Genomic DNA, 27,113 nt, shown 5'->3' with positions numbered 1-27,113 from the left:
ATTCATTTATGGATAATAAAGAACATTATAAACTGATGAACAAAAAGATACAGAGACAGTAAAGCAATAGACTGTCAAATTACAGTGGGGAAGGGAGGGAGATCTGGGGAAGATAAGAGATCAACCAAAGGACTTGTATGCATGCATATAAGCAAAACCAATGGACGCAAAACTCTGGGGGGTGAGGACATGTAGGGAAGTGGAGGGGCAATGATAAGATATGTACACATGTAATACCTTAATAAAAAAATAAAAAATAAATAAATTAAATTAAATAAAAATAACTTAGAAATTGGACAAGATTCATAAGAAAAAAATGAAACGGGTATGAAGTGACTTAGATATGTAAAAGTTACCATTATGTGAACTCTGGTTTGAGACTTTGTTTATTACCAGTTACCACAGAGAGTTTAAAATTCACTAGTTACTGTGTCAATATGAATAAACTGCAAACACACTGTTGGCAAAAATAGTAAGTTGTAGAAAAATATGGTAAAATATAAATTGTAGATTTTAAGAAATGATAAACCAAAAGTAATGTGTTTTTAGAGAGTTATATAAACAGCATTTGAGAAGCATTTGTCATCCAACTATCTATACTAATAATCTATATTAATAATAGGGTAATATGCAAATTAGACAGGACACCATCACAGTAACGAATGATCAGCAGTGTCAGGGACAAGGGTGAGGTCTCTCAACTGTGGCCACGGCTGGAGGTCCACAGGCATGCAAATAGGCCTCTGAAAAGAGCCTGGCCTGGGTGCGGGGCCACAGCAGAGAAGCCTCTCTGCCATGGCCCCATCCAGGGCTATACAGGTGCGTGGATATCTGCAGTCTCTGCTGTGGCCTAGCCTAGCCTGTGGCCAGCACTTCCATGCGCCTGCGCCTGGGGTACGCAGGCCTCCACTGGCTCCGCCTTTCCTCTTTGGGGCAATCCATCAAGGAACCCGGATGGATGGGTGGGGAATGGATCACGGGGCTCCCAAACTGAGACAGGGCACAGGCCAGGCTGGGGAACCCACCATGCCCCAACTGTACGAATTTCAAACACAGGCCTCTAGTGTTTTCATATTTGACAACTCATTTTCTTGCATGGCAACCTCTTACAATTCCCAGCATTTGTTCATACTGTTCACTCAAGAAGGACTTTTCTCTTTACTTTGTGCCTATGAAATCCTACATAATCTACATGGTTTCAACTCCATTGCTGACTATTTACATTAAATACTCTCCTGATTCCCTATCTTACATCTCCAAAAGTAACATATCATTTCTCTTTAACCAGCACACTATTTAAACTTCTATTGTCATCCTATAAAATAAAAGGATAATATGGAAGTTTCCCCTGGACTGGGATTTTGACCAGGAGTTTGACCGGGGGGGAGGGGGTAGCTTGACAAAACCCACGGCCCCTCTCCCTTGGTGGCCCCACCCCAGATTTCCCAGGCTACACTGATTCAGGAAGGAACTGGCTAGCCAACCACCCATGGCCTCTGTCCTCAGCCAGCCTGACAACCTCCCACGTCCCCTGCCCCTGGCTGGCCCCAACTTGGGCAGGCCAGCTGGACCCCACCATGCACAAATTCATGCACCAGGCCCCTAGTTATCAATAATTATAAAGTGAAGCAGAATGAAATACTTATAGTTACTTACCCACTAAATACTAATATCATTGAGAGCAGGAACTCTCCTATGATTCTTAGAAATAATTGGTGTGGCCCAGTAATTGAGCATCAAGCTATAAACCAGGAGGTCACAGTTCAAATCCTGGACAGGGCACATGTCTGGGTTGTGGGCTCCCAGTGGGGGCATTCAGGGGGAAGCCAATCAATTATTCTCTCATAGATGTTTCTCTCTCTCCCTCTCCTTTCCTCTCTGAAGTAAATAAAAATATGTTAAATAAATAAATAAATAAACAAACAAACAAACTGTTTTGGCCCTAGCTAGTTTGGCTCAGTGGATTGAGTATCAGCCTGTAGACTGAAGGATTCTTGTTTGATTGTGGTCAAGGGCATATGATTCAGGTTCGATTCTGGTTGGGGGCATAATTTTTTTTAAATGTCTTAGACAAGGATTAGCAATCAAAACTCCCTGCCCAGTGTGGCTTAATTGGTTAGGCATCGTCCTATGCACAGAAAGGTTACTGGCTCAATTCCCAGTCATGGTACATGCCCAGGTTGTGGGCTTGTTCCCAAGGGGCATGTAGCTGATTAATGTTTCTCTCTCTCCCTCTACCTTCCTTGGTTTCTACAAATACATAAAAATCTTAAAAGAAAAAAATACACCAACTAAACTCATTAAAAATACATATATATGAAGTGCCAATTTTATGTCATTTCTGGATTAATCGAATTGTTTTATGTTTTAAATCAACATTACTCATTTTTTATTATTATACTAGTGGCCCTGCGTACGAATCCTTGCACTTGTAGCTCTCTACCTCTTGCCTCAGCTGTCCACCAAGCCACCCGTAGCTTCTTGCCCTGCCCTCCTATAACTCTTCCCCACTCGTAGATCACTGACTGCTCTCCTGTAGATTTCCACTCTAGTAGCTTGCTGCCCCGCCCTCCTGCTGATCTGATCTTAGACATCACAGCATTTAACGACCATTTGCATATTACTATATTATATAACTAGAGGCCCAGTGCATGGGGGGAGCCAAACTAGCTAGGGCCAAAACAGTTTATTTATTGCACCCTCTCCAATCTGGGACCACTCAAGGGATGTCTGACTGCCTGTTTAGGCCCACCAGGATCGGGCCTAAACGGGCAGTCAGACATCTCTCTCACAATCCAGGATTGCTGGCTCCCAAATGCTCGCCTGCCTACTTTCCTAATTGCCCCTAACTGCTTCTGCCTGCCAGCCTGATTACCCCCTAACTACTCCCCTGTCAGCCTGATTGATGTTTAACTGCTCCCCTGCCAGCTTGTTTGTCCCTAACTGCCTAACTGCCCTCCCCTGCTTGGCTTGTGGGTATGGAGTGGAGTGATGGTTAATTTGCAAATTACTCTTTTATTAGCTAGGATATATCACAATTATTTTCAAACTAGAGGCCTGGTGCACAAAATTCATGCACAGTAGGGTCCCTAGGCCTGGTCGGCGATCAGAGCCAATCTGTGAGGCAACCAGCAGGGTGATTGGGGCCACTGGTCCCACATGCCTTGGCTGGTGCTGCCCGCTTGCCAGCCTCACCCCCCAACACAAGAGCAGTCGGGGCCTGTGGGCTGGGGGCATCTCCTGCATTGAACATGTGCTCCCTGGCAGTCAGTGCATGTCATAGCAACTGGTCATTCTGCCATTCGGTCTATTTGCATATTTGTGTTTTATATAGATTGATATGCTAAGGCAAGCCCCCAGTGTTGTTGTTTTAGTTTGTTTTGGGGGACAAAAGGGGCCACATGCTAACCTGACAAGCTCAGGGAAGGCTTACATAGCTATCTGGCAAAATTGAAGACCTAAAGTATACACAAAGGACAGTTTAAAATTAAACTTTAACTAAAAGCAGTTATGGGCCGAAACCAGTTTGGCTCAGTGGTAGAGCGTCAGTCTGCGGACTGAAAGGTCCCGGGTTCGATTCTGGTCAAGGGCATGTACCTCAGTTGCGGGCACATCCCCGGTAGGAGGTGTGCAAGAGGCAGCTGTTCGATGTTTCTCTCTCATCAATGTTTCTAGCTCTCTATCTCTCTCCTTCCCTCTCTGTAAAAAATCAATAAAAATATATTTAAAAAATAAAAAATAAAATAAAAGCAGTTATGGTAGATAGTCACCTCTTAGACCTGTATCTTCCCTGACAAGGTCAATCTTTACCTTAATTGACCTTATTGTCTTCTTGCATCACTGATAACACATCATTGAAATGTCAGGGTAACTTGTACTTTCCCCCTTTTTTTTTTTCCAGACCCCTTAAGGCACTTCCAAATGTCCTGGGCCTATTGGGGTCGGGGGTGTGATCAGGGGTGGGCCAGCTGAGGGAAGGGGCTGTGGGCCTATAGTGGTGGAGCAGACTGATCTGGGAGGGCTGGCCTGGGGGAAGGAAGGACAATTCTCAACCCCACGGACTTGGAGCTGCCAAGAAGGGTCCAGGCTCTGTGCAACCCCACTTTTTTTTTTTTTTAAATATATTTTTATTGATTTTTTACAGAGAGGAAGAGAGAGGGATAGAGAAAAACATCAATCAGCTGCCTATTGCACACCCCCCACTAGGGATGTGCCCACAACCAAGGTACATGCCCTTGACTGGAATCGAACCTGGGACCTTTCAGTCCACAAACTGACATTCTATTCACTGAACCAAACCAGTTTTGGCACAACCACACTCTTGATCAGGATGGGAGAGTCCAATCAGGGGCAGGCTGGCAGGAGGGAGGAGCCACAAGGTTGGCTGCTGGCTCCACCTCCTGATCGAGCGGGTTTGCTGGCTACAGTGGGCGTCATATCAACCGTTTGTTAGGCTGTTATGACTATTATGGTAGCTGGCTTTTTATATGTATAGATAGCACTGAAAGTCAAAATTTTTTTGTGAATTTCCTTTAGAACTCATTTTCTGAAACACAAATCATATCTTGGTCCATTCCAGTGGTTATAACAAATCACGAGAGACTGGGTAGCTTATAAACAACAAAAATGTACTGTTACAGTTCTGGAGGCTGGAAAGTCCAAAATAAAGGCAACAACATGGTCACATTTTGGTGAAGATCCTCCTCCTAGTCCAAACTTTATGCCTTCTTGCTGTGTCCTCACATGGTATGAGAGGCTAGGGGTATCTATGAGGTCTCTTTTATAAAGCCATTAGTCATAGTCATTAGAACTCTACCTTTGTGACCTAAGCTCTTCCCAAAGGCCTCTCTTAATAACACTGTCTCTGGGTCATAGGATTTTACCATATGAATTGGGAGAGGGACAAACATCAAAACATAGCACATTTTATTAAACTAGAGGCCCATTGCTCGAATTCGTGCACGAGAGGAGTCCCTTGGATTGGCCTGCGGGATTGGGCTGAAACTGACACTCCAATATTCCCCAAGGGATCCCAAATGATGAGAGAGCACAGGCTAGTCTGAGGGACCCAGCATTGTACAATCAGGGCCAGGGAGAGAAATGGGAGGTTGGCCAGCCAGGAGAAACCACGAGAAGGCTCCAGGATATGTCTGGCCATCTCACTCAGTCCCGCTCAGCCGGACTCCAGCAGCAAGCTAACCTACTGGTTGGAGCATTTGCCCCCTGGTAATCAGCGCACATCTAGCGACTGGTCAGTCAATCGATTATCTGCCCCCTGATGGTCAGCGCATGTAATAGCGAGCAGTTGAGCGGCCTTAACATATGATTAGCATATTACACTTTGATTGGTTGAGCGGATGACCAGACACAGCATATTAGGTTTATATTATATAGGATTTCTTAGCCAGTTTCTTCAAATATCCTTAATTTACATTGAGTAACCTCAATTTATATAGAGTAATTTATATAGAGTAATTTTTTATGGTTCATTACAAATGGTCTGCACATCCAATACTATATTGTACAGAAGTGGTGACAGGAAGCATCTAATTTCCTCCTCTTTTATTTTTCTATTTCATTGGTTTTATCAGTAATGAACGATATCTTTTATCAAATGTATGTTGGTACATGGTAACTTTATTTGGGGCTAATAAATGACTTTTTAAACAGTTACCATTCAATTTACTATAACTTTGAGAACCATAACTATAAGAAAGAAAATAACTAAGAAGGTAAGAGTTAGAGATTAGGGTTTCTTTTTCTTCAATTTAAAATAATTAAAAGTAACTAAATAGACACATATTTCAGAGAAAGTAGGCAAATTAAATTACTGAGATTGCCCACTTACAAAAATGAGTTATATAATTTAACAAAAAGGAAAGAAAGACAGATGGTGTGTTTATTGTTTGACTACATTGGTATGACTTATTTTAACAAAAATTCCCATATTAATAATCCAAAATAGTAACTCATTCACTATATATCAAAATACATTAAAAATGGCCAACTTTGAAACACTTTTCAATTCATTCATTCCCTTATTCAACATTATACATCAAATACTATGCTAGATGAAGAGAGATATTGTTAAAAGGCTTTTTAGTTTTTCCCAGAAAACTTACAAACTAGTGCAGGAATTGACAAACTTTTTCTGTAAAGGATCACATAACAATAACATAGGCTTTAGAGAACTATATAGTCTCTGTTGTTGTGAGGCAAAAATAGTCATAGACAAAGGTAACAAATAAGCATCGGTGTGTTTAAATAAAACTTTATTTGCAAAACAGGTGGTAGGGGGATCCAAGATGGCTGCGCCCGGGTGAACACCTAGCCGCAGCCACACACAACTATTTCAATAAAAAACAACTAAAATATAAAACGGACATTGCCCAGAACTACAGGAAGGTTGACTGACTGGAAATTCTACAGCAAGAAGCAAGGAGAAAACCAGAAGGAGGCACGGAGGAGCTGGAAAAGCCCAAGGTACGAAGACACGGCGCGGAGAGGACGGAGCCAGAGAGGAGGGGGAGGCGGAGTGCCTGGTGGGCGTTCCCTAGCGGGAAGGAGATAAAACTCCGACTGTGCTGGGCCCCCGACTGCTCTGAACCTCAGTTCTAGGCCAGATCCCGGGGACTCAGGCTCAGCCATAGGGAGCCGGGCTGTAAGGTGGAACCCCGGGGAGAGGCGAAAGGAGGTCCTGGAGGCGCGCACACATTGCACGCAGAGAAGGGACAGTCGGCTGTGCCACGGGATTGCCCTGACGGGAAGGAGACTGGGGCTCCAGACTGCTCTGAACACCACCTCCAACTCCACTTCCAACTGAACTGAACCCCAATACCGGGCTCATTGGGGGAGAGCATAGACTGTTTGGCAGCAGGCGAAAATCGAGGGCACCTTTCTCTCAGAGGTGCTGGCAGCGAGCACTGAAGGACCCGCATAGGGCGGGGCTGACGAAAGCCAAAGCTGCAGGCTCCACCTTGAAACCCCGTCCCATCTGTAACTGCAAAATGCGACAACAAAATAGATCACAAACGAAAGAAATGGAGGACAAAAAGCGTCTGGATATAGAGTTCAAATCTACGCTTATGAGGTTTTTCAAGAATTTCCTAGAAAAGATGGATAAGACCTATGAGGATATGAAAAGAGATCAACTAGAATTAATAAGGAGTCATCAAGAAATGATAAGGGATCAACAAGAAATAAAGAATACATTGTCTGAAATAAAAAATATTATACAGAGTCCTAAAAACAGAAGGAAGATCGCAAGAATCAAGTCAAAGATTTGGAACATAAAGAGCCAGAAGAGCTCCACAGAAGCTAGAAGGCAAGAGAATCCAGAAAATTGAAGATAATGTAAGAAACCTCTGGGACAACTTCAAGCGAACCAACATCAGAATTATGGGGGTCCCAGAAGATGAGAGAGAGCAAGATATTGAAAACATACTGAAAGAGGGGGCGGAGCTTGAAGATGGCGACCGAACAGTCGGACTTGTTCTGACTCTGGTCCCAGAACAGATAGAAACAGCGTCTGAGTCGCTCAGGGAATGTTGATTGGCAGCTAAGGGGCTTCGGAATTCTCTAGGAAGGTAAGGAAAGGTCCGTTGGACAAGATTTCCTGACCAAGAGGCCAGCACTGCCGCGGCTGCAGCGGCTCTCCCAGCGAGCTCTCGCGGAGAGAAGGCAGCGCCATCTTACCAGGAAAGGAGGAGCATCCCTGAGGCCTGGAAAAACACACAGCGGGGAGGTCCATCAAGCAGCTGAGAAGCCCGAATCGGCACGGGCGCGTGGAATCCAGGGAGTTCTTCGGTCACCCACGGAAAGGTCAGAGTTTGCGGGGACAGCCTAGGGGACCGGGGTCCCACGGCCAAGGCAGCTACGGTAGCCGGGGAGCTCCAACCCCTCCCTCAGGGTAGCCGGGAGCGCGCACTACCGGCCGCCGAGCAGCACTCAAAGAAGGCTGCAGCGACACCTAGTGCTGGGTTTGACGTAATCCTCCCCAGAAGCGGGACTTTTTTAAAACGCCACAGGTCACTGGACAGAGCGTTAAGAATCTCGGCTGTTTCGCCAAGGGCGGAACATCTGGACACCTTGGTGCCTGATCCCCTTCACCCCCTTGCTTCTGAATACTAGGGAAGGACTGCCCAGTTGGACATATCCGGGGAAATTGCAGGGGGAAATTGCCTTCCTGGAAACAAGGGATCTGTACCAGAAGAGATAGTCTGGGAGCCAGCTGGCACCTTGCCAGCTAGAGCCATAGAGAAAGAAGACCAGAGCAACCAAAAAGACTGGAAGGTCAAACCAGTAACACTGACACCTAAGAGCTGAATTACAAACTGCCCCCCCCCCTTTTTTTTTTTTTTTTTTTTTTTTCCTTCTCTTTTCTTTTCTTTTATCTTTTAATTAATCAAAAATAAATGGACACAAATAACTAAGATATAGTCTACTTAAAATTAAGGATTACCTTACAAATCTGAGGTGCAGTGGAATGCTGGGAACTGCAAGACTTTTTGGGCCGAGAATCAGGAGTGCCAAATACATTAACAGAGGAAGTGAATGACCACTACTGGACATTTTTATGCTAATTTTACTATTATTTTATTTTCATTTTTTACCTCTTCTATTTAATCTTCATTTTTTATATCTTTTACTTAAGAAACGATTTTTTTTCCTTACTTGATTTTACCTTTTTAATTATTACATTTTTCAATCTCTATCATCACTATTACTACTGCTATTTTGCAATTTTTTTTTTTTTTTCCCTCTTCAGTACCATTTTATTTTTTTTCTTTATTTTACCTTGGGAGTAACCTTCATTCTATTTTAATCTCTACTATAGCATCATTCAACCCTATCTCAACTCGACCTTTACACCATCACTCTCTTGCTAAACTTTACCCTTTTAGTCTACGGTTTATCCTATCCCTTTCCGGCTTTAGTTTTTCCTCCATTCTTTCTGTATACCCCCTGCTAAAACTCTCACTATACTTATAGACCTATGTTCCAACCCCTGATCCAAGTGTATAAATACCAATCTCTGCACTATATTAACTAGTTAAAAAAAAAAAAAAAAAAAAAAAAAGAAAGAAAAACTGTTCTCCCCTCTATCCTTTTCGCATTGTTTGTGTGAAGGTTGATTATTGTGAATTTTTAGGCTTGTTAGTGAAATTGTTATGATTATTACTGTGTTGTTATTGTTGCTTTGTATTTTTTTTAAAAAAAAATACTCTGTTTTTGTTTGTATCTTTTACTTCTGTATATCATAGCCTTACTTAATAATAGGGGATATTGTAGTTTGTATTAATCTCCAAGTATTGTTACTGGCATTAGCTGGGTTCAGTGGTTGTTCTATGGCAGTTTTCTCCACATATATATAGTTTGTTTCCCATTTCTCTTTTAGTTTGCTTCTTCTCTCTCTTTCTCTTTCCTCTCCTTTCTTTTTTTCCCTGTTTTCCAACTTTATTTTGTCATTACTTTTTTTCCTCTTTTTATATCTCTTTATCCCTCTTTTTTTATTTTATTTACTTAATTTTTTTTAATTTTAATTTTTACTTTTTAAAATTTTTCTTTATTTTATTTTTACCTTTCTTCCTTCTCTCCTATCCCCTAAGTTGCCTTTCTCTAGTGGTCACCTTTACTAAAGGTTATTAATATTGTAAGTACATTCCTGTTAAGTGCCTCTTGTGTTGTACCAGGTAGTGTTTGTATTTTCAAATTTTAAATCAACGCAGGAGAAGGAACACCACATAACCAGACATCCTGAGAAGAGAGGCCATGGGGAGACAAAAACATAGTCCGCACATGAAAGAAAAGCAGGCATCACCAGAAAAGGAAGTAAACGAGCCCGAGGTAAGCAGCCTACCAGAGCAAGAATTCAGAATAATGATCATAGGCTGGCTAAAAAGAATGGAAGAGAAATTTGACAATAACCAAGAAGAAATGAGGAAGAACCATGAGGAATTGAAGAAGAACCAAGAAGAAATAAAAAATGACATCGCTACCATGAAGAACTCAATAGAAAGCATCAAGAGTAGACTAGAGGAAGCAGAGGACCGCATCAGTGAGCTAGAAGATAAGATGGAAAAAAATACCCAAGTAGAGCAGCTTCTAGAAAAAAAGATTAAAAAGCAGGAGGAGAGCCTACGGGAGCTTTGGGACATTACAAAACAAAATAATATTCGAATAATAGGGGTTCCAGAAGGAAAGGAAACTGAGGTAGACATGGAAAAAGTATTTCAAGAAATAATGACAGAAAACTTTCCTGAAATAGAGAAGAAAAAACCCACACAAATCCAAGATGCTCGCAGAGTCCCAAGCAAAATGAATCCCAGAAGACAGACTCCAAGGCACATTATAATCAAATTGGCAAACAACAATGACAAAGTAAGAATCTTAAAAGCAGCCAGAGAGAGACAGAAAGTTACATACAAAGGAACCCCCATCAGACTAGCAACTGATTTCTCAACAGAAACTTACCAGGCCAGAAGGGAATGGGATGAAATTTACAAAGTCATGCAAAGGAAGGGTCTGAATCCAAGAATACTGTACCCAGCAAGGCTATCAATCAAAATTGAAGGGGAAATCAGGAGCTTCACAGACAAAAAAAGACTGAAGGAATTTATCTCCACCAAACCAGTAATGCAAGAAATGCTAAAGGGTCTACTGTAAAAATAAAGAAATAGGAAGTGAAGAAGGAACACGGGTATAGAATAAAAATGGCGTCAAATGTGTACCTATCAATAATAACCTTAAATGTAAATGGATTAAATGCTCCAATCAAAAGACATAGGGTAACAGATTGGATAAGAAAACAAGACCCATACATCTGTTGTCTACAAGAAACCCACCTCAGAAAAAAAGATGCACACAGACTGAGGGTGAAGGGATGGAAAAAAGTTTTCCAGGCAAATGGAAATGAAAAAAAAGCTGGGGTAGCAATACTTATATCTGACAAATTAGATCTCAGAGTGAAGGACATAATAAGAGATAATGAAGGCCATTTCATAATACTAAAGGGAACAATCCAACAAGAAGAAATAACCCTGGTAAATATATATGCACCCAATACAGGAGCAACCAAATACATAAAAAAACTGCTGGAGGACATTAAGAGAGAGATTAATAGCAATACAATCATAGTAGGAGATTTTAATACCCCACTGTCACCCTTCGACAAATCATCTAAACAAAAAAACAGCAAAGAAATATCGATCCTAAGTGACTCACTAGACCAGATGGAATTAATTGACATCTTCAGAACACTCCACCCCAAAGCCACAGAATATACATTCTTCTCAAGTGCACATGGGACATTCTCAAAGATAGACCACATTTTGGGTCATAGGCAAAGTCTCTTCAAATTCAAGAAGATAGAAATCATATCAAGTATCTTCTCAGACCATAATGGCATAAAACTGGAAATTAACTACAATAAAAATAATCCAAAGAAATCAAACACATGGAGACTAAACAGCACGCTATTAAACAAGGACTGGGTTACCAGAGAAATCAAGGAAGAAATTAAAAACATCCTGGAAACAAATGACAATGAAAACACAACAATCCAAAATCTATGGGACACAGCAAAAGCAGTCTTGAGAGGGAAGTTCATATCCTTACAAGCCTATTGCAAAAAACTAGAAAAAGGGGTAACAGATGATCTAACTCTACAACTCAAAGAGTTAGAAAAGGAGCAACAAGAAAAGCCCAGTGTAAGCAGAAGGAAGGAAATAACAAAAATCAGAGCACAGATAAACGACATAGAGACCAAAAAAACAATACATAAGATCAACAAAACCAAGAGCTGGTTCTTTGAAAGAATAAACAAGATAGATGAACCTCTAGCCAGGCTAACTAAGAAACAAAGAGAGAGGACCCAAATAAACAAAATCAGAAATGAAAGAGGTGAAATAACAACAGACCCCAACGAAATACAACGGATTGTTACAAAATACTACGAACAACTCTATTCCAACAAACTGAACAACCTGGAGGAAATGGACATATTCCTAGAAAAATACAAACTTCCAAAACTCGATCAGGAAGAATCTAAAAATCTCAATAGACCAGTGACTTGGGAAGAAATTGAAACAGTCATCAGAAAGCTTCCAGCAAACAAAAGCCCAGGGCCAGATGGCTTCACAGGAGAGTTTTACCAAACATTCAAGGAAGAACTAAAACCTATCCTCCTCAGACTTTTCCAAAAAATTCAAGAGGAAGGAACACTTCCAAACTCCTTCTATGAAGCCAGCATCACCCTAATACCAAAACCAGATAAAGACAACTCAATGAAAGAGAATTACAGGCCAATATCCCTCATGAACATAGATGCCAAAATCCTCAACAAAATCCTAGCAAATCGGCTCCAGCAGAGCATCACAAAGATCATACACCATGACCAAGTAGGATTTATTCCAGGAATGCAAGGATGGTACAATATCCGCAAATCAATAAACGTGATACATCACATAAACAAATTGAAAGATAAAAATCATATAGTCATATCAATTGATGCAGAAAAAGCATTCGATAAAATCCAACACCCTTTCCTGATAAAAACTCTTAACAAAGTGGGAGTACAAGGATCATACCTCAACATAATAAAAGCTATATATGATAAACCCACAGCCAACATTATACTCAATGGGCAAAAACTAAAACCATTCCCTCTAAGAACAGGAACAAGACAGGGATGCCCACTTTCGCCACTCCTGTTTGACATAGTACTGGAAGTACTAGCCATTGCAATTAGACAAGAGGACGAAATAAAAGGCATCCAAATTGGAAAAGAAGAAGTAAAGTTATCCTTATTTGCAGATGACATGATATTGTACATAAAGAACCCAAAAGACTCCATTAAGAAACTAATTGACTTAATAAATGAATTTGGCAATGTAGCAGGATACAAAATTAACGCCAAGAAATCCATGGCATTTCTATACACCAACAGTGAAACTACAGAAACAGAGACTAAAAAAGCAATTCCATTTACCATCGCACCAAAAAAATTAAGATACCTAGGAATAAATTTAACTAAGGAAGTAAAGGATCTATATGCAGAAAATTACACGACACTGAAAAAAGAGGTAGAGGATGATGTAAGGAGATGGAAGAACATACCATGTTCATGGATTGGTAGAATCAACATCATCAAAATGTCCATACTTCCTAAAGCAATCTATAGGTTCAATGCACTCCCCATTAAAATACCAAGGGCATATTTCACTGACCTAGAAAGAACTCTCCAACAGTTCATTTGGAACAATAAAAGACCCCGAATAGCCACAGCAATCCTGAGAAAGAAGGGTAAAGTAGGAGGGATCTCAATACCGGACTTCAAACTGTATTACAAAGCCACTGTTCTCAAAACAGCCTGGTACTGGCACAAGAACAGACATATAGATCAATGGAATAGAATCGAGAACCCAGATATCAACCCAAATCAATATGCTCAATTAATATTTGACAAAGGAGGAAAGAATATACAATGGAGTCAAGACAGTTTCTTCAATAAATGGTGTTGGGAAAATTGGGTAGACACATGCAAAAGAATGAAACTAGATCACCAACTTACACCATACACAAAAATAAACTCAAAATGGATACAGGACTTAAACATCAGACGGGAAACCATAAAAATACTAGAAGCATCTTCAGGCAGCAAAATCTCAGACGTATGCCAAAAGAACTTCTTCACTGATACTGCCCCTAGGGCAATGGAAGCTAAAGAGAAAATAAACAAATGGGACTACATCAAAATAAAAAGCTTTTTTACAGCAAAAGAAACCATCAACAAAACAACAAGAAAGCCCACGGTGTGGGAGAACATATTTGCAAATAACACTACTGATAAAGGTTTAATCTCTAACATCTACAGACAGCTGATACAACTAAATAAAAGGAAGATGAATGATCCAATTAAGAAATGGGCAAGGGACCTAAATAGAATATTTTCAAAAGAAGACAGAAGGAAGGCCAAAAGGCACATGAAAACATGCTCAAAGTCACTAATTATACGAGAGATGCAAATCAAAACAACAATGCGGTACCATCTCACACCTGTCAGAATGGCCAACATCAACAAATCGACAAACGACAAGTGTTGGCGAGGTTGCGGAGAAAAAGGAACCCTCGTGCACTGCTGGTGGGAATGCAGACTGGTGCAACCACTGTGGAGAACAGTGTGGAGTTTCCTCAAAAAACTGAAAATGGAACTCCCATTTGACCCAGTAATCCCACTCCTAGGAATATATCCCAAGAAACTAGAAACACCAATCAGAAAGGATATATGCACCCCTATGTTCATAGCAGCACAATCTACAATAGCCAGAATTTGGAAACAGCCTAGGTGCCCGTCAGCAGATGATTGGATCAAAAAACTATGGTACATCTACACAATGGAATACTATGCTGCCATAAAGAAGAAGGAATTCTCATCATTTGCAGCAACCTGGATGGAATTGGAGAACATCATGCTGAGTGAAATAAGCCAATCAATGAAAGAGAAACACCACATGACCTCACTCATTTGTGGATAATAAAGAGCATTATAAACTGATGAACCAAAAGATAGATATAGAGACAGTAAAGCAACAAGCAGATTGTCAAATTACAGCGGGGAGGGGAGGAGGATCTGGGGGAGATAATAGATCAACCGAAGGACTTGTATACATGCATATAAGTACAACCAATGGACATAAAACTATGAGGAGGGAGGGGCTATGGGGGAGGGAGGGAGGGGGGCAAAAAAAAATCATTAAAATATGTAAAAAAAAAATAAATAATTAAATTAAAAAAAAAAAAAAAGAATTCAAAAAAAAAAAAAAAAAAAAAAAAAAAAAAAAACATACTGAAAGAAATAGTGACAGAAAACTTCCCCCACCTGGTGAAAGAATTAGACTTACAAGTCCAGGAAGCGCACAGAACTCCAAACAAAAGGAATCCAAAAAAGACCACACCAAGACACATCATACTTAAAATTCCAAGAACAAAAGACAAAGAGAGAATATTGCAAGAGCAAAGAAGGTAGTTACCTATAAAGGAGCACCTATACCAGGCGTCTTCAAACTGCGGCCCACAGAGGAGTCTGATCCGGCCCACCAGGTTTTTTGGGCAGTGAGCGCAGCCGAGGTGTTACAGTAGGAATTAGTAGTTCATATAGTCCGGCCCTCCAGCTCTCTGAGGGACCGTGATCTGGCCCCCACTTTAAAAAGTTTGAGGACCCCTGACCTATACGATTGTCAGCTGACTTCTCAACAGAAACCATGCAGACCAGAAGGGAATGGCAAGAGATATTCAAGGTGATGAATAGTAAGAACCTACAGCCAAAGATAATCTATCCAGCAAAGCTATCACTCAGAATCGAAGGTCAGATAAAGAGCTTCACTAATAAAAAAAAGCTAAAGGAGTTCATCACCACCAAACCAGAATTATATGAATTGCTGAAGGGGGTTCTTTCAGAAGAGAAAGTAAACAAAGATAAAAATTATGAACAACAAATACGTAACTATCAACAAGTGAATCTAAAAACCAAGGAAATTTAAAAAAAAAAATCTGACGAATAATAATAACTGTTGAATATAATAGAATCAGAGGTGTGGAAGGGGAGTGAACTGACGATTCTTGGGGAAAAGGGGAGAGGGGGGCGTGGGAAGAGACTGAACATAAACTGTGCACCTATGGATGAGGACAATGGGGAGTGGGGAAAGGGCAGATGGTGGGGTGGGAACCTGGTGGAGGAGAGCAATGGTGGGGGGGAAAAAAGGAACATTTGTAATAATATGAACAATAAAAACTTATTTTTAAAAAAAAGGACCTTTTAAAAAAATAATAATCATCTGGTATTATTTATGCCCATTCTTCAAGTTTTGCCAAGATACATTCTCATTGCCTGTTTACAATAACCTTTGTAATTTGGATGTTCAAATTTATCAAAGAATTACTTAGGACAGTTTTGGGGTTTTTAAGAGGTTGCTTAAACATTGGTAAAGCTCTAGTTTATTGTATTATGGAGAGAGAATGTGGCCAAGATAAATTCAGGTTTGGGGAATTTGGTATTTCTTTCAGAGTTTAATGGGTCAATATTTGTAAGTTTTTGTTGGCATTGAAAAAGGTGTGCTCTCCATCTATGAGATACAAAGTTCAGTAAATATAATTTGAATGCAAGCTCTAAGATGGAGAATATCTATGTTTACTGCTGTATTCCTGGTATCCAGCAAGGGGCCTGGTATTACAGTCATTCAATAAATATTTGTTGAACGAGTGGCTAATTAACCAATAAACCTTATAATTATTTTTATTCTTAAAAAAAACAAAAAAACAAAAAAAAAAACAGGTGGTAGGTCAGATTTGGCCCATGGGTTATAGTTTGGCAACATCTGCTCTAGTGGAAATTAACTAGCAATTCCAATACTACATGGTAAATGCAGTGATAATGGGCAAAGGTTGTTATGGAACATGATCTAAGAGAATCAACATAGGCTTCTGGGAGGGGGCAACAATTTTAACTAATGCCTCCATTGTCTCAAATTCAGGAAACAAAAATAGTTTTTATAATTTTTTTAAAACAATTTAAAATCTCATTCTAAAAATGCAAACCATATTTGAGTAAGAATTGCTTCATTGTATAGTATTTTCTTCTAGTTGTTTAAGAAAAATTATACCATAAATATATCTGAAAGCTTACCTTGAGTGACTGTTTTGAGAACAATTAAAGTTGACAAAAATCTCAATGGCAAATTGGAACTCCTAAAGAAAGCAGCTGTCTTTGGTTTATTATCCACAGTATGTTCCAAAGAATTATCCTGAATTCCCTTATTTACTACTCCTTTGAATATGTCTTCACCCAATCTCCTCAATGTTGAAGTCATAGTTGAATGCTGTTAAAAAATATGTATTATCTTAGTATAGTTATTAATGTTCAGAAAATATAATTTTAAACATTATAAACATACTAGAGGCCCAGTGCATAAAATTTGTGCACTGGGTGGGGGAGAGGCCCCTTAGCCCAGCCTGCACACTTTTGCAGTCCGGAGCCCTCACAGGATGTCCGACTGACAGCTTAAGCCAGCTCCCTGCAGGAAGAGAAACTAAGCTGCAGTCTGGTCTCCCTCTGCGAGAGGTGACAGGCAGGCCGATTAGAAGATGGCGCAGGCCAGCGACGGACCGCCCCCCCATCACCATTCCATTGCCACCACTGGTCTCCTACTGCAGGAGGCGACTGGTGGGCTGATCAGGGGATGGTGCCAGCTGGTGAGCGTCCAGCCTTGCCCCCAACCACCCCGTCAACTGACACTGCCAGTGTACTCCCTCTGTGAGAGGTGACCAGGTGGGCCAATCAGGGGACAGCACTGGCCAGTGAGAGGCCAATCTCTCTGCCCTCCTCCCAATGCCACCTGCTCACTGGCCCCACCTCCCACTAAATAGTCAACCTGACATCAGGTGAATTTGCATATTATGCTTTTATTATATAAAATGAACTAAAGATGTCAATTTTTTGTTTTTGTTTTTTCTTTATTAAGGTATTACGTATGTGTCCTTATCCTCCCATCAATGCTCCCATTATCCCCTACTCGTACCCTCATACCCCTGGTTTCTGTGTCCACTAGTTATGCTTACATGCATGCATACCAGTCCTTTGGTTGATCTCTCCTGCTTCTGCCCACCCTCCCCTACCTTCCTTCTGAGGTTTGACGGTATGATCGATGCTTCTCTGTCTATGGATCTATTTTTGTTCATCAGTTTATGTTGTTCATTATATTCCACAAATGAGTGCAATCACGTGATATTTATTTTCCCCTGACAGACTTATTTTGCTTAGCATAATGCTCTCCAGGTCCATCCATGCTGTTGCAAATGGCAAGAACTTCTTTTTTTACAGCAGTGTAGTATTCCATTGTATAGATGTACCACAGTTTTGTAATCCACTCATTTACTAATGGGCATTTAGGCTGTTTCCAAATCTTAGCTACTGTAAATTGTGCTTCTATGAACACAGGGGTGCATATGTCCTTTCTGATTAGTATTATACGTTTCTCAGGATATATTCCTAGAAGTGGGATTACTGGGTCAAATGGGAGTTCCATTTTTAGTGGTATTTTTTTTAAAGGAAACTCCATACTGTTCTCCACAGTGGCTACACCAGTCTGCATTCCCACCAGCAGTGCACGAGGGTGGGAATGCATCCTCACCATCACTTGTCATTTGTTTATTTGTTGATAGCCATTCTGACAGGTGGGAGGTGGTACATCATTGTTGTTTTGATTTTCATCTCTCAGCTGACTAGTGACTTTGAGCATGTTTTCGTGTCTCTTGACCTTCTATATGTCCTCTTTAAAAAGAATCTATTTAAGTCCATTGCCAATTTTTTTATTAGATTTTTTACCTTTTGTTAAGTTGTACGAGTTCCCTGCAAATGTTGGAGACTAAACCCTTATTGGTGATAATGTTGGCAAATATGTTCTCCCTTGCAGTGGGCTATCTTGTTGTTTTGTTGATGGTTTCTTTTGCTGTATAGCTTTTTATTTTGATGTAGTCCCATTTGGTTATTTTCTCTTTAGTTTCCATTGCCCTAAGAGCTGTATTGGTGAAGATACTGCTATGACATATGTCTGAGATTTTGCTACCTATGCATTCCTGTAATATTTTTATGGTTTGCAGTCTTATGGTTACCTTCTTTATCCATTTTAAGTTTATTTTTGTGTATGGTATAAGTTGGTAGTATAGTTTTTTTTTTTGGTTTTTTTTCATATATTTGTCCAATTTTCCCAACACCATTTATTGAAGAGACTGTCTTAACTCCACTGTATGCTCTTGCCTCCTTTGTCAAATATTGAGCAGAATGGTTTGGGTCAATTTCTGAGTTATCTATGCTATTCCATAGGTCTACATGTCTGTTCTTGTGCCAGTACCAGGTAATTTTAAGAACAGTGGCTTTATAATATAGCTTGATATCTGGTATTGAGATCCCTCCTACTTTATTCTTCTTTCTTAGGATTGCTACTGCTATTCAGGGTCTTTTTTTTTTATTCCAGATGAATTTTTGGAGTTCATTCTAGGTCTGTGAAATATGTCCTTGGCATCTTAATGGGGAGTGCATTGAATTTATAGACTTCTTTGGGTAATATGGACATTTTAATTATAATGGTTCTACCATTCCACAAACATGGTACATTCTTCCATCTGTTTATGTCTTCCTCTATCTCTATTTTCAGTGTCCTGTAGTTTTCTGAGTACAGGTCTCTTACCTCCTTAGTTTATTCCTAGGCATCTTAATTTCTTTTTGACAATAATAAATGGGATTGTTTCTTTAATCTCTTTTTCAGTAAGTTCACTACTGGTGTGTAAAAATGCCTTAGATTTCTTGGCTTTAATTTTGTATCCTGCTACATTGCTGAATTCATTTATTAAGCCTAATAATTTTTTGATGGAGTCTTTAGGGTTTTCTATGTACAATATCGTCATCTGCATATAATGATAGTTTTACTTCTTTTCCAATTTGAATACCTTTTATTTCTCCTTCTTGTCTAATCATTATGGCTAGCACTTCCAGTACTATGTTCAACAGGAGTGATAAAAGTCAGCATCCCTGTCTTGTTACTAGTCTTAGCACATGGGCGGCAGGATCACTAGAATTCTCACTTTATATTACACAGTGTTTCACAAAGTATCATACTTAAAAAGATATTAGCTTGTCAGAACATGTAATATATAACTTCAAAATGCAATGGGTATTTAATTTTAAAGCATGTCTATAACATTTATACAAAACATTTTTTGTACTTATTCAATAGAAACTTATCTAGAAACTGAGTAAAGCTAGCAATAAAACTACTGGTCTGCAACGTGTTAAGTGAAATGGTTTTAGTTTTTGCCTATTGAGTATGATGTTGGCTGTAGGTTTGTCATGTAAGTCTTTTATTACGTTGAGGTATGACCCCTCTATTCCAATTTTGCTCAGGGTTTTCATCAAGAAAGTGTGTTGGATTTTGTCAAATACTTTTTCTGCATCAAATGACTACATGACTTTTATTTTCCAATTTGTTTATGTGATGTTTATTGATTTGCAGATATTGTACATGCTTGGGATAAATCCTACTTGGTCATGGTATATAATCTTTCTGATGTAATGCTGGACCCGATTTGCTAAAAAATTTTGTTGAGGATTGTAGCATATATGTTAAATGCTGGACCCGATTTGCTAAAAATTTTGTTGAGGATTTTAGCATATATGTCATGAGGAATATTGGCCTTTAATTCTCTCTCTCTTTTTTTTTTGGTGCTGTTTTTATTTGGTTTTGGTATTAGGGTAATGTTGGCTTCATATAATGAGCTTGGAAGTGTTCCTCTTGACTTTTTTTGGAATAGTATGAAGGATATAGATTTTAGTTCTTCCTTGAATGTTTGGTAAAACTCCCCTGTGAAGCTGTCTGGCCCTGGGCTTTTGTTTGCTGGAAGCTTTTTGATGACTGCTTCAATTTTCTCCATAGCAGAAATTTTCTCCATGGACCACTGATGGTCTGTGAGGTCCAAAAGGTTGGCCACACCTTCTCCATAGTTATCAGCCTATTGAGATTTTTAGATTCTTCCTGATTGAGTTTTAGAAGGTTGTATATTTCTAGGAATATGGTCATTTCCTTTAGGTTGCTTAGTTTGTTGGAATAGAGTTTATAGTATTTTTTTACAATTCTTTATATTTCTGTGGGGCCTGTTGGTATTTCACCTCTTTCATTTTTTATTTTGTTTATTTGGGTCCTCTCTCTTTGCTTCTTGATGACTTGGCTAAAGGTTCATATATCTTGTTTATCCTTTCAAAGAACCAGCTCTTGATTTCATTGATCTTTTTAATTGTGTTTTGTGGTGTGTTATTTTTTTTTTTGTCTCTTGTCATTTATTCCTATTCTGATCTTTATTATCTCTGATAAGTCAATGTTTTTCTAATTAAGAAAATAAAATAGAGTTGAAACATGCAAGTCTAAAAAGTAATCAACTTTTAAAAATTATAACTAGATATTTTTCTTTCTTTCTTTCTTTCTTTCTTTCTTTCTTTCTTTCTTTCTTTTAAATATATTTTATTGATTTTTTACAGAGAGGAAGGGAGAGAGATAGCAAGCTAGAAACGTCGATGAGAGAGAAACATTGACCAGCTGCCTCTTGCACACCCCCTACTGGGGATGTGCCCGCAACCAACGTACATGCCCTTGACCGGAATCGAACCTGGGACCTTTCAGTCCCCAGACTGATGCTCTACCACTGAGCCAAACCGGTTTCGGCATAACTAGATATTTTTCTAAAAGAAATTGGCAGTCTACTAGAATTAGAAAATTGGAAAGGTAATTTTCTAAGTATAAATTTAGGAGAAGAACTGAGAGAAAATTCAGTTTCAATACATTGAAGAACATAGGATCATGAGGTATTTCTGGCATAGAGAAATCAAAGGAATAAAGGTCTTCTTTGCTCTACCATTGCTGATAAATGGCTTATCAGATATATCTGATAGTGTTAGCTTATAAACACCTCACTACCTTACACAGCTCAGTATGACTATAAATGTCAATGATTTTGCTAACTTTTAATAATTGCAGAAGAAAAAATGCTGGATTAGAATCATAATTCTCATGAAAAATAAACTAAAGCAAGAAAATGGGCAAGACTGAAACTATAGCATATAACTACCTCCAAAATAGACTCTTCCCTAGTTAGTATGGCTTATTGGTTGAGCATCAAACCATGAATCAGAAGGTCAGGGTTCAATTCTGGTAAGGGTACATGCTCCTGTTGGGTGCTCAATAGCAGGAAATGTGCAGGAGGAACACAATCACTCCCCCTCCCCCCTTCTTCCTCTCTGAAGTCAATATAAATACATATATATTGTTTAATGAATGGGTAGGAGCTCTGGGTTTTAGAGTTGCCAGACCCAGATTTGAGTCCCAGTCCTGCCATGAAATGTGGCAGATCTGCTCATTTAGGCGGAGTCTGGAGTCAGTAGACTGGAGCTGGTCAGAGAGAAAGCTACAGTTTCATTTTTTGTGTTTTCCTTTATTTGTTTGTTTTAAACCTAGGCACAGTTTTATTTTGAAGCTTTGGTACAGGGAGGGAGTTGCAGACTCAAGGTGCCTACAAAGAGGCTGGGATGGGAAGCATTGTGGGAAAAGCAGCAGTCAGGAGTATTTGGTGGTAGTCCCGCAAACCCATAGGAAGATTTTTTCCAGAGGTGAGCAAGCTGCTCCCAATTGCCACAGGGCAGGAAAAAGAAAAGATCCCACCCTAGGTGATACAGCCTGGCTCACCCTCAGGAGCTCTGCATGCCACACTCTTCATTTTAACCTTTGCAGAAGAAACAAAAGCAGAGGCCAAGCCCATGGATTAGAACAGTCTCAAGAGAATCCTGCAGGGTAGAGCTAATAAAAACTCCAGGTTTTCAGCTGATGCCACTGGTCTCCATACAAATGTTAGGGGCAAAAGTAGAATACTGGGGACTAGCTATGGTTACGGGAAATATTAATCATGCTCTATAATCATGACTGAATATAGAGTTCAAAACCACGCTTATAAGGTTTTTCAAGAATTTTCTAGAAAAGGCCAATAAAATAAATGAGACCTATGAGGATATGAAAAAGGATCAACTAGAAATAATAAGGGATCAACAAGAAATAAAGAATACATTGTCTGAAATAAAAAATATTATACAGAGTCCTAAAAACAGAATGGAAGATTGCAAGGATCAAGTCAAAGATTTGGAACATAAAGAGCCAGAAGAAACTCCTTCGCAGAAGCAAGAAGACAAGAGAATCCAGAAAGTTGAAGATAATGTAAGAAACCTCTGGGACAACTTCAAGCGAACCAACATCAGAATTATGGGGGTCCCAGACGAAGAGAGAGAACAAGATACCGAAAACATACTGAAAGAAATAGTGACAGAAAATTTCCCCCACCTGGTGAAAGAATTAGACCTACAAGTCCAGGAAGTGCACAAACCCCCCCAAAAAAAAGGAATCCAAAGAGGACCACACCAAGACACATCATAATTAAAATGCCAAGAGCAAAAGACAAGGAGAGAATATTAAAAGCAGCAAGAGAGAAACAGGTAGTTACCTATAAAGAAGCACTCATACGATTGTCAGCTGATTTCTCATCAGAAACCATGCAGGCCAGACGGGAATGGTAAGAAATATTCAAGGTGATGAATAGCAAGAACCTACAGCCAAAAATACTCTACCCAGCAAAGCTATCACTCAGAATCGAAGGCCAGATAAAGAGCTTCACTAATAAAAAAATAAAAAAATAAAAAAGCTAAAGGAGTTCATCAACACCAAACCAGAATTATATGAATTGCTGAAGGGGGTTCTTTCGGAAAAGAAAAAAAATAAAAATAAAAATTATGAACAACAAATATTAAACTATCAACAAGTGAATCTAAAAACCAAGGGAATTAAAAAAAATCTGATGAACAATATTAACTGGTGAATATAATAGAATCGGAGGTATGGAAGGGGAGTGGACTGACGATTCTCAGGGAAAAGGGGAGTGGGGAGTGTGGGAAGAGACTGAACAAAAACTGTGCACCTATGGATGTGGACAATGGGAGGTGGGGAAAGGGCAGAGGGTGGTGTGGGAACCTGGTGGAGGGGAACAATGGAGGGAGAAAAAAAAATGAGGAACATTTGTAATAATATGAACAATAAAGATTAAAAAAAATAAAATAATTGTTATGTTTAAAAAAAAAAAGAAGAAGAAGAAAGGACATTCTGGCCTGGCTGGGAGTTGTCAACTAGAATAAGCTGAGGATTGAACCAGTGAATTAAAAAGCAAGAAAGAAAACAAAAACAAAAACACACCTATTCAAAGAAGCAAATGAAAACAAATTAAAAAGCAGGAGGAAAGTCTAAAGGAGCATGGGCAACATTACAGGGTACCAGAAGTAGCAGAATCTAAGAAAGGAACAGAGATCCTGTGTGAAGAAACAATGGCAGAAAACTTCCCAAACTTGGTAGAGAAAAAATTCTCTCAAGAACATGAAACACAGAGTCCCAGTCAATATGAACTCCAAAAGGGCCACACTTAGGCACATGATAATTAAAATAGCAAACATTAAAAACAAAGAAACAATCTCAAAGGTTTCAAGAGAGAAAAAGAAAGTTACCTACAACTGCCGAAACCGGTTTGGCTCAGTGGTAGAGTGAAAGGTCCCAGGTTCGATTCCATTCAAGGGCATGTACATTGGTTGTGGGCACATCCCCGGTAGGGGGTGTGCAAGAGGCAGCTGGTCGATGTTTCTCTCTCATCGACGTTTCTAGCTCTCTATCCCTCTCTCCTCCTCTCTGTAAAAAATCAATAAAATATATTTTAAAAAAAAAAAGTTACCTACAAGGGAGTTCCCATTAAACCTCAGCTGACTTAGCAATTCAGGCCAAAAGGGAGTGGCATGAAGTATAAAAAATACTGAAAACCAAGGGACTGAACCCAAGATTATTCTATCCAGCAAGGCCATCTTTCAAAAATTGAAGGTAAAATAAAGAGCTTTACAGACAAAAAAGGATAAAAGAGATTACTTCCACCAAACCTGCATTGCAAAAAATGCTAAGTGGAGAAGGTGGGAGGGAGGGGAGAAGATGGGGAGGGAGAAAGTTCATGCACCAAGTCTCTAGTAAATAAATAAGTAAATAAATAAATAAATAAAAGGTCCCCCTCAGAACCTAAGACACATACAGACAAAAGGTAAGGAGATGATACAACTGCTAAGGGATTAATTTATAACTCAACACCAAAAAAAAAAATAAACAACCCAATTAAATGATGGTTAATATAAAAAGAATAGAGGCCGGTGCATGAAAATTCATGCACTGGATGGGGGGTTGCTTCAGCCAGGACTGCCCCCTCTCACAGTCCAGGAGTCCTCAGGGACAGGAAGTGCTCCAGGGATCAGGGGAAGGCGACGCCCCATCACACCTCTGCTAATGCCACTGCCGGCAGTGCAAGCCTTGGTCAGCCCTCATTACCTGAGTCTCAGGCAGTTCTGGGTAGCTGGGTAGCCACCATCCAAGGCTTGCCTGTGCTTCAGGCTGGCCATCCCAGCATGGCTGAGGGGACTGGGCACTGCCATCTTTGAGGTCATGGCAGTCAATTAGCATATTACCTCCTTATTGGCTATGGGTCCACCATCTTTGAGGGCGAGGCAGTCAATTAACATATTTCGTCCTAATTGGCTATGGGTGCCGCCATCTTTGAGGGAGGTGCAGTCAATTAGCATATTCCCTCCTTTCTGGCTGTGGGCACTGCCATCTTTGCAATTGTGTGAGGGTCGATTAACATATTCCCTCTTTATTAGATAGGATTTTTTTTATTTTTGCACTTGTTCAGATAGATGGCACACATACTTTCAGAGCAGCAATTCAAAATGTAAGAAGTGGAAAATTGGGTCTCTGAATGATTTGCCTCAAAACAAGGTAAGTTCTATTGGGATGTATCCACAAATTACCTTAAAGATGGAGGAAATGTGTAGCTAGCAATGGACATTAGTTTGAATAAACCACTTTTGATGTTTCTCTTGAAATTATCGTGTTTTCTTTGAATACAAAATCTGCCACTATACCGGTACACCTGGTATAGATCTTGTCATTTACATATCTTTGTTTGGTAAGACATAATTAAGACCAATAAATTAAAAGTTATATATATATATACACACACACACACACACACACACACACACACATATATATATATATATATATGTACACACTAACATAAATATTCATGTTCTTACTCATGTGCAGCATGGGAACAAAATATCTAGGATACAACCTCAGAAAAAAATATGTTTCCTTAACCTTAACCATCACATTATTTAATTATCATGCAACTCAATCACTGATGGTTAATGCTACTTAATCCTCAATACTGCACTGAGTGGTTTAGCTATGTGCTTCTTCAATTCCACACAGCTAAGATTAAACTACATATGCACAAATTTGTTCTCCTTTTTTAACTAAATGAAAGCTATAACATTTATTCATAGTAATAGGGCTGAGGGGGGATTTACAAACTTACTACAATTTGCACTAATGATTATATATACATGTCATAATCTGGAATAAATGGCCCTTATATGAGTAGGTAACATACCATTCATTTTATAAGGTGCAAAAAATTTATTCTTTGATTAGGTTACCCTAAAATTTATCATCCCATTAGCTAGTGTATTCACTAGCATTTTGTAATCGGGCATTTTCCCGCCAAATTGCGTCGTAACGCGGAGCTTTTTTGACATTTTCTCGCCAAAATTAGACTTTCCGTAAAATATTCATATCTTTCGATCTATTTGATATTTTTCTATGAAACTTTCAGTGTTTTAGTTTAAAAAGAGGTCTCTTATTTACTTTGCAAAATATGTGCTATTCTATTTTTCATGTACACAAAATCACTACATTCTAGGTAAACATAGAAAAAAACACTTTCACAATCAAAATAATTTTATTTATACAAAATTACAATATATTTTCTCGAAATTTTCAACAGATCTTATAAAAAAAAAAACTATAACCTAATAGTGCTTCACTGTGTGGCAGCGTTTGAAACACTTTCCTTTGTGCAGGGGTACATTACAAAACTTGCACAAGTGCCACGTTTCACTTCGTAGTTTATGAGCGGCACACACGACGACGACGTAAAACATTTTTATTTTTGCCGGTTCCAACTAGAGGTTCCATGTATGTTTCATGTCCATTGACAGTCTCCCTGGTGGATCCGATTTGCAACCCTTGCTCCTAGATGTCGATGGTACAGGTTCGGCTGGTTCATCTATCGAAATTTCATCAGTTAGATATTTCTTTTTGTTAGCCGAATTAACCGAATTACATACTACGAATGAGTTGAATAAGGCACAATTTATAAGGTACATAGCCATTCTTTTGGTCCATTTAGCCGTTTTGCATAAAATTGAATAATACAACAAGTACTGATCCACCCAGTCTACGCCTTTCATGTATCGATTGTAATCGATCAGAGCATTTGGCTTTATAATTTTTTGTCTTCTCCTTCTATCGATGTTTTGACTCTCCCTCATCTCAGCAGAGTGAATGCTGGATATGAGAAACACTGTCTTTTTTTATTGCCAGACT

At 39.4% G+C, this 27,113-nt stretch overlaps 1 protein-coding gene across 8 annotated transcripts in view; it reads right to left on the bottom strand.

Annotated features, from left to right (window-relative positions):
- The window catches only part of CCDC138 (coiled-coil domain containing 138), a 122,004-nt gene that overhangs the window by 35,056 nt on the left and 59,835 nt on the right, over positions 1-27,113 (bottom strand). For 7 of the 8 annotated variants that reach the window (XM_045584178.1, XM_036447979.2, XM_036447981.2 and 4 more), the window contains one exon: positions 16,682-16,874. The exons of the other annotated variant lie outside the window; for it this stretch is intronic. In XM_045584178.1, coding sequence (XP_045440134.1) covers positions 16,682-16,874 — 193 coding nt within the window. The remainder of the gene's footprint in view (positions 1-16,681; positions 16,875-27,113) is intronic. 8 annotated transcript variants of the gene reach the window in all.

The sequence above is a fragment of the Pipistrellus kuhlii genome, unplaced genomic scaffold, assembly GCF_014108245.1.
Source record: "Pipistrellus kuhlii isolate mPipKuh1 unplaced genomic scaffold, mPipKuh1.p scaffold_m20_p_2, whole genome shotgun sequence".
Lineage (NCBI taxonomy): Eukaryota > Metazoa > Chordata > Mammalia > Chiroptera > Vespertilionidae > Pipistrellus > Pipistrellus kuhlii.
This window is presented reverse-complemented; position numbering and strand designations above follow the sequence as displayed.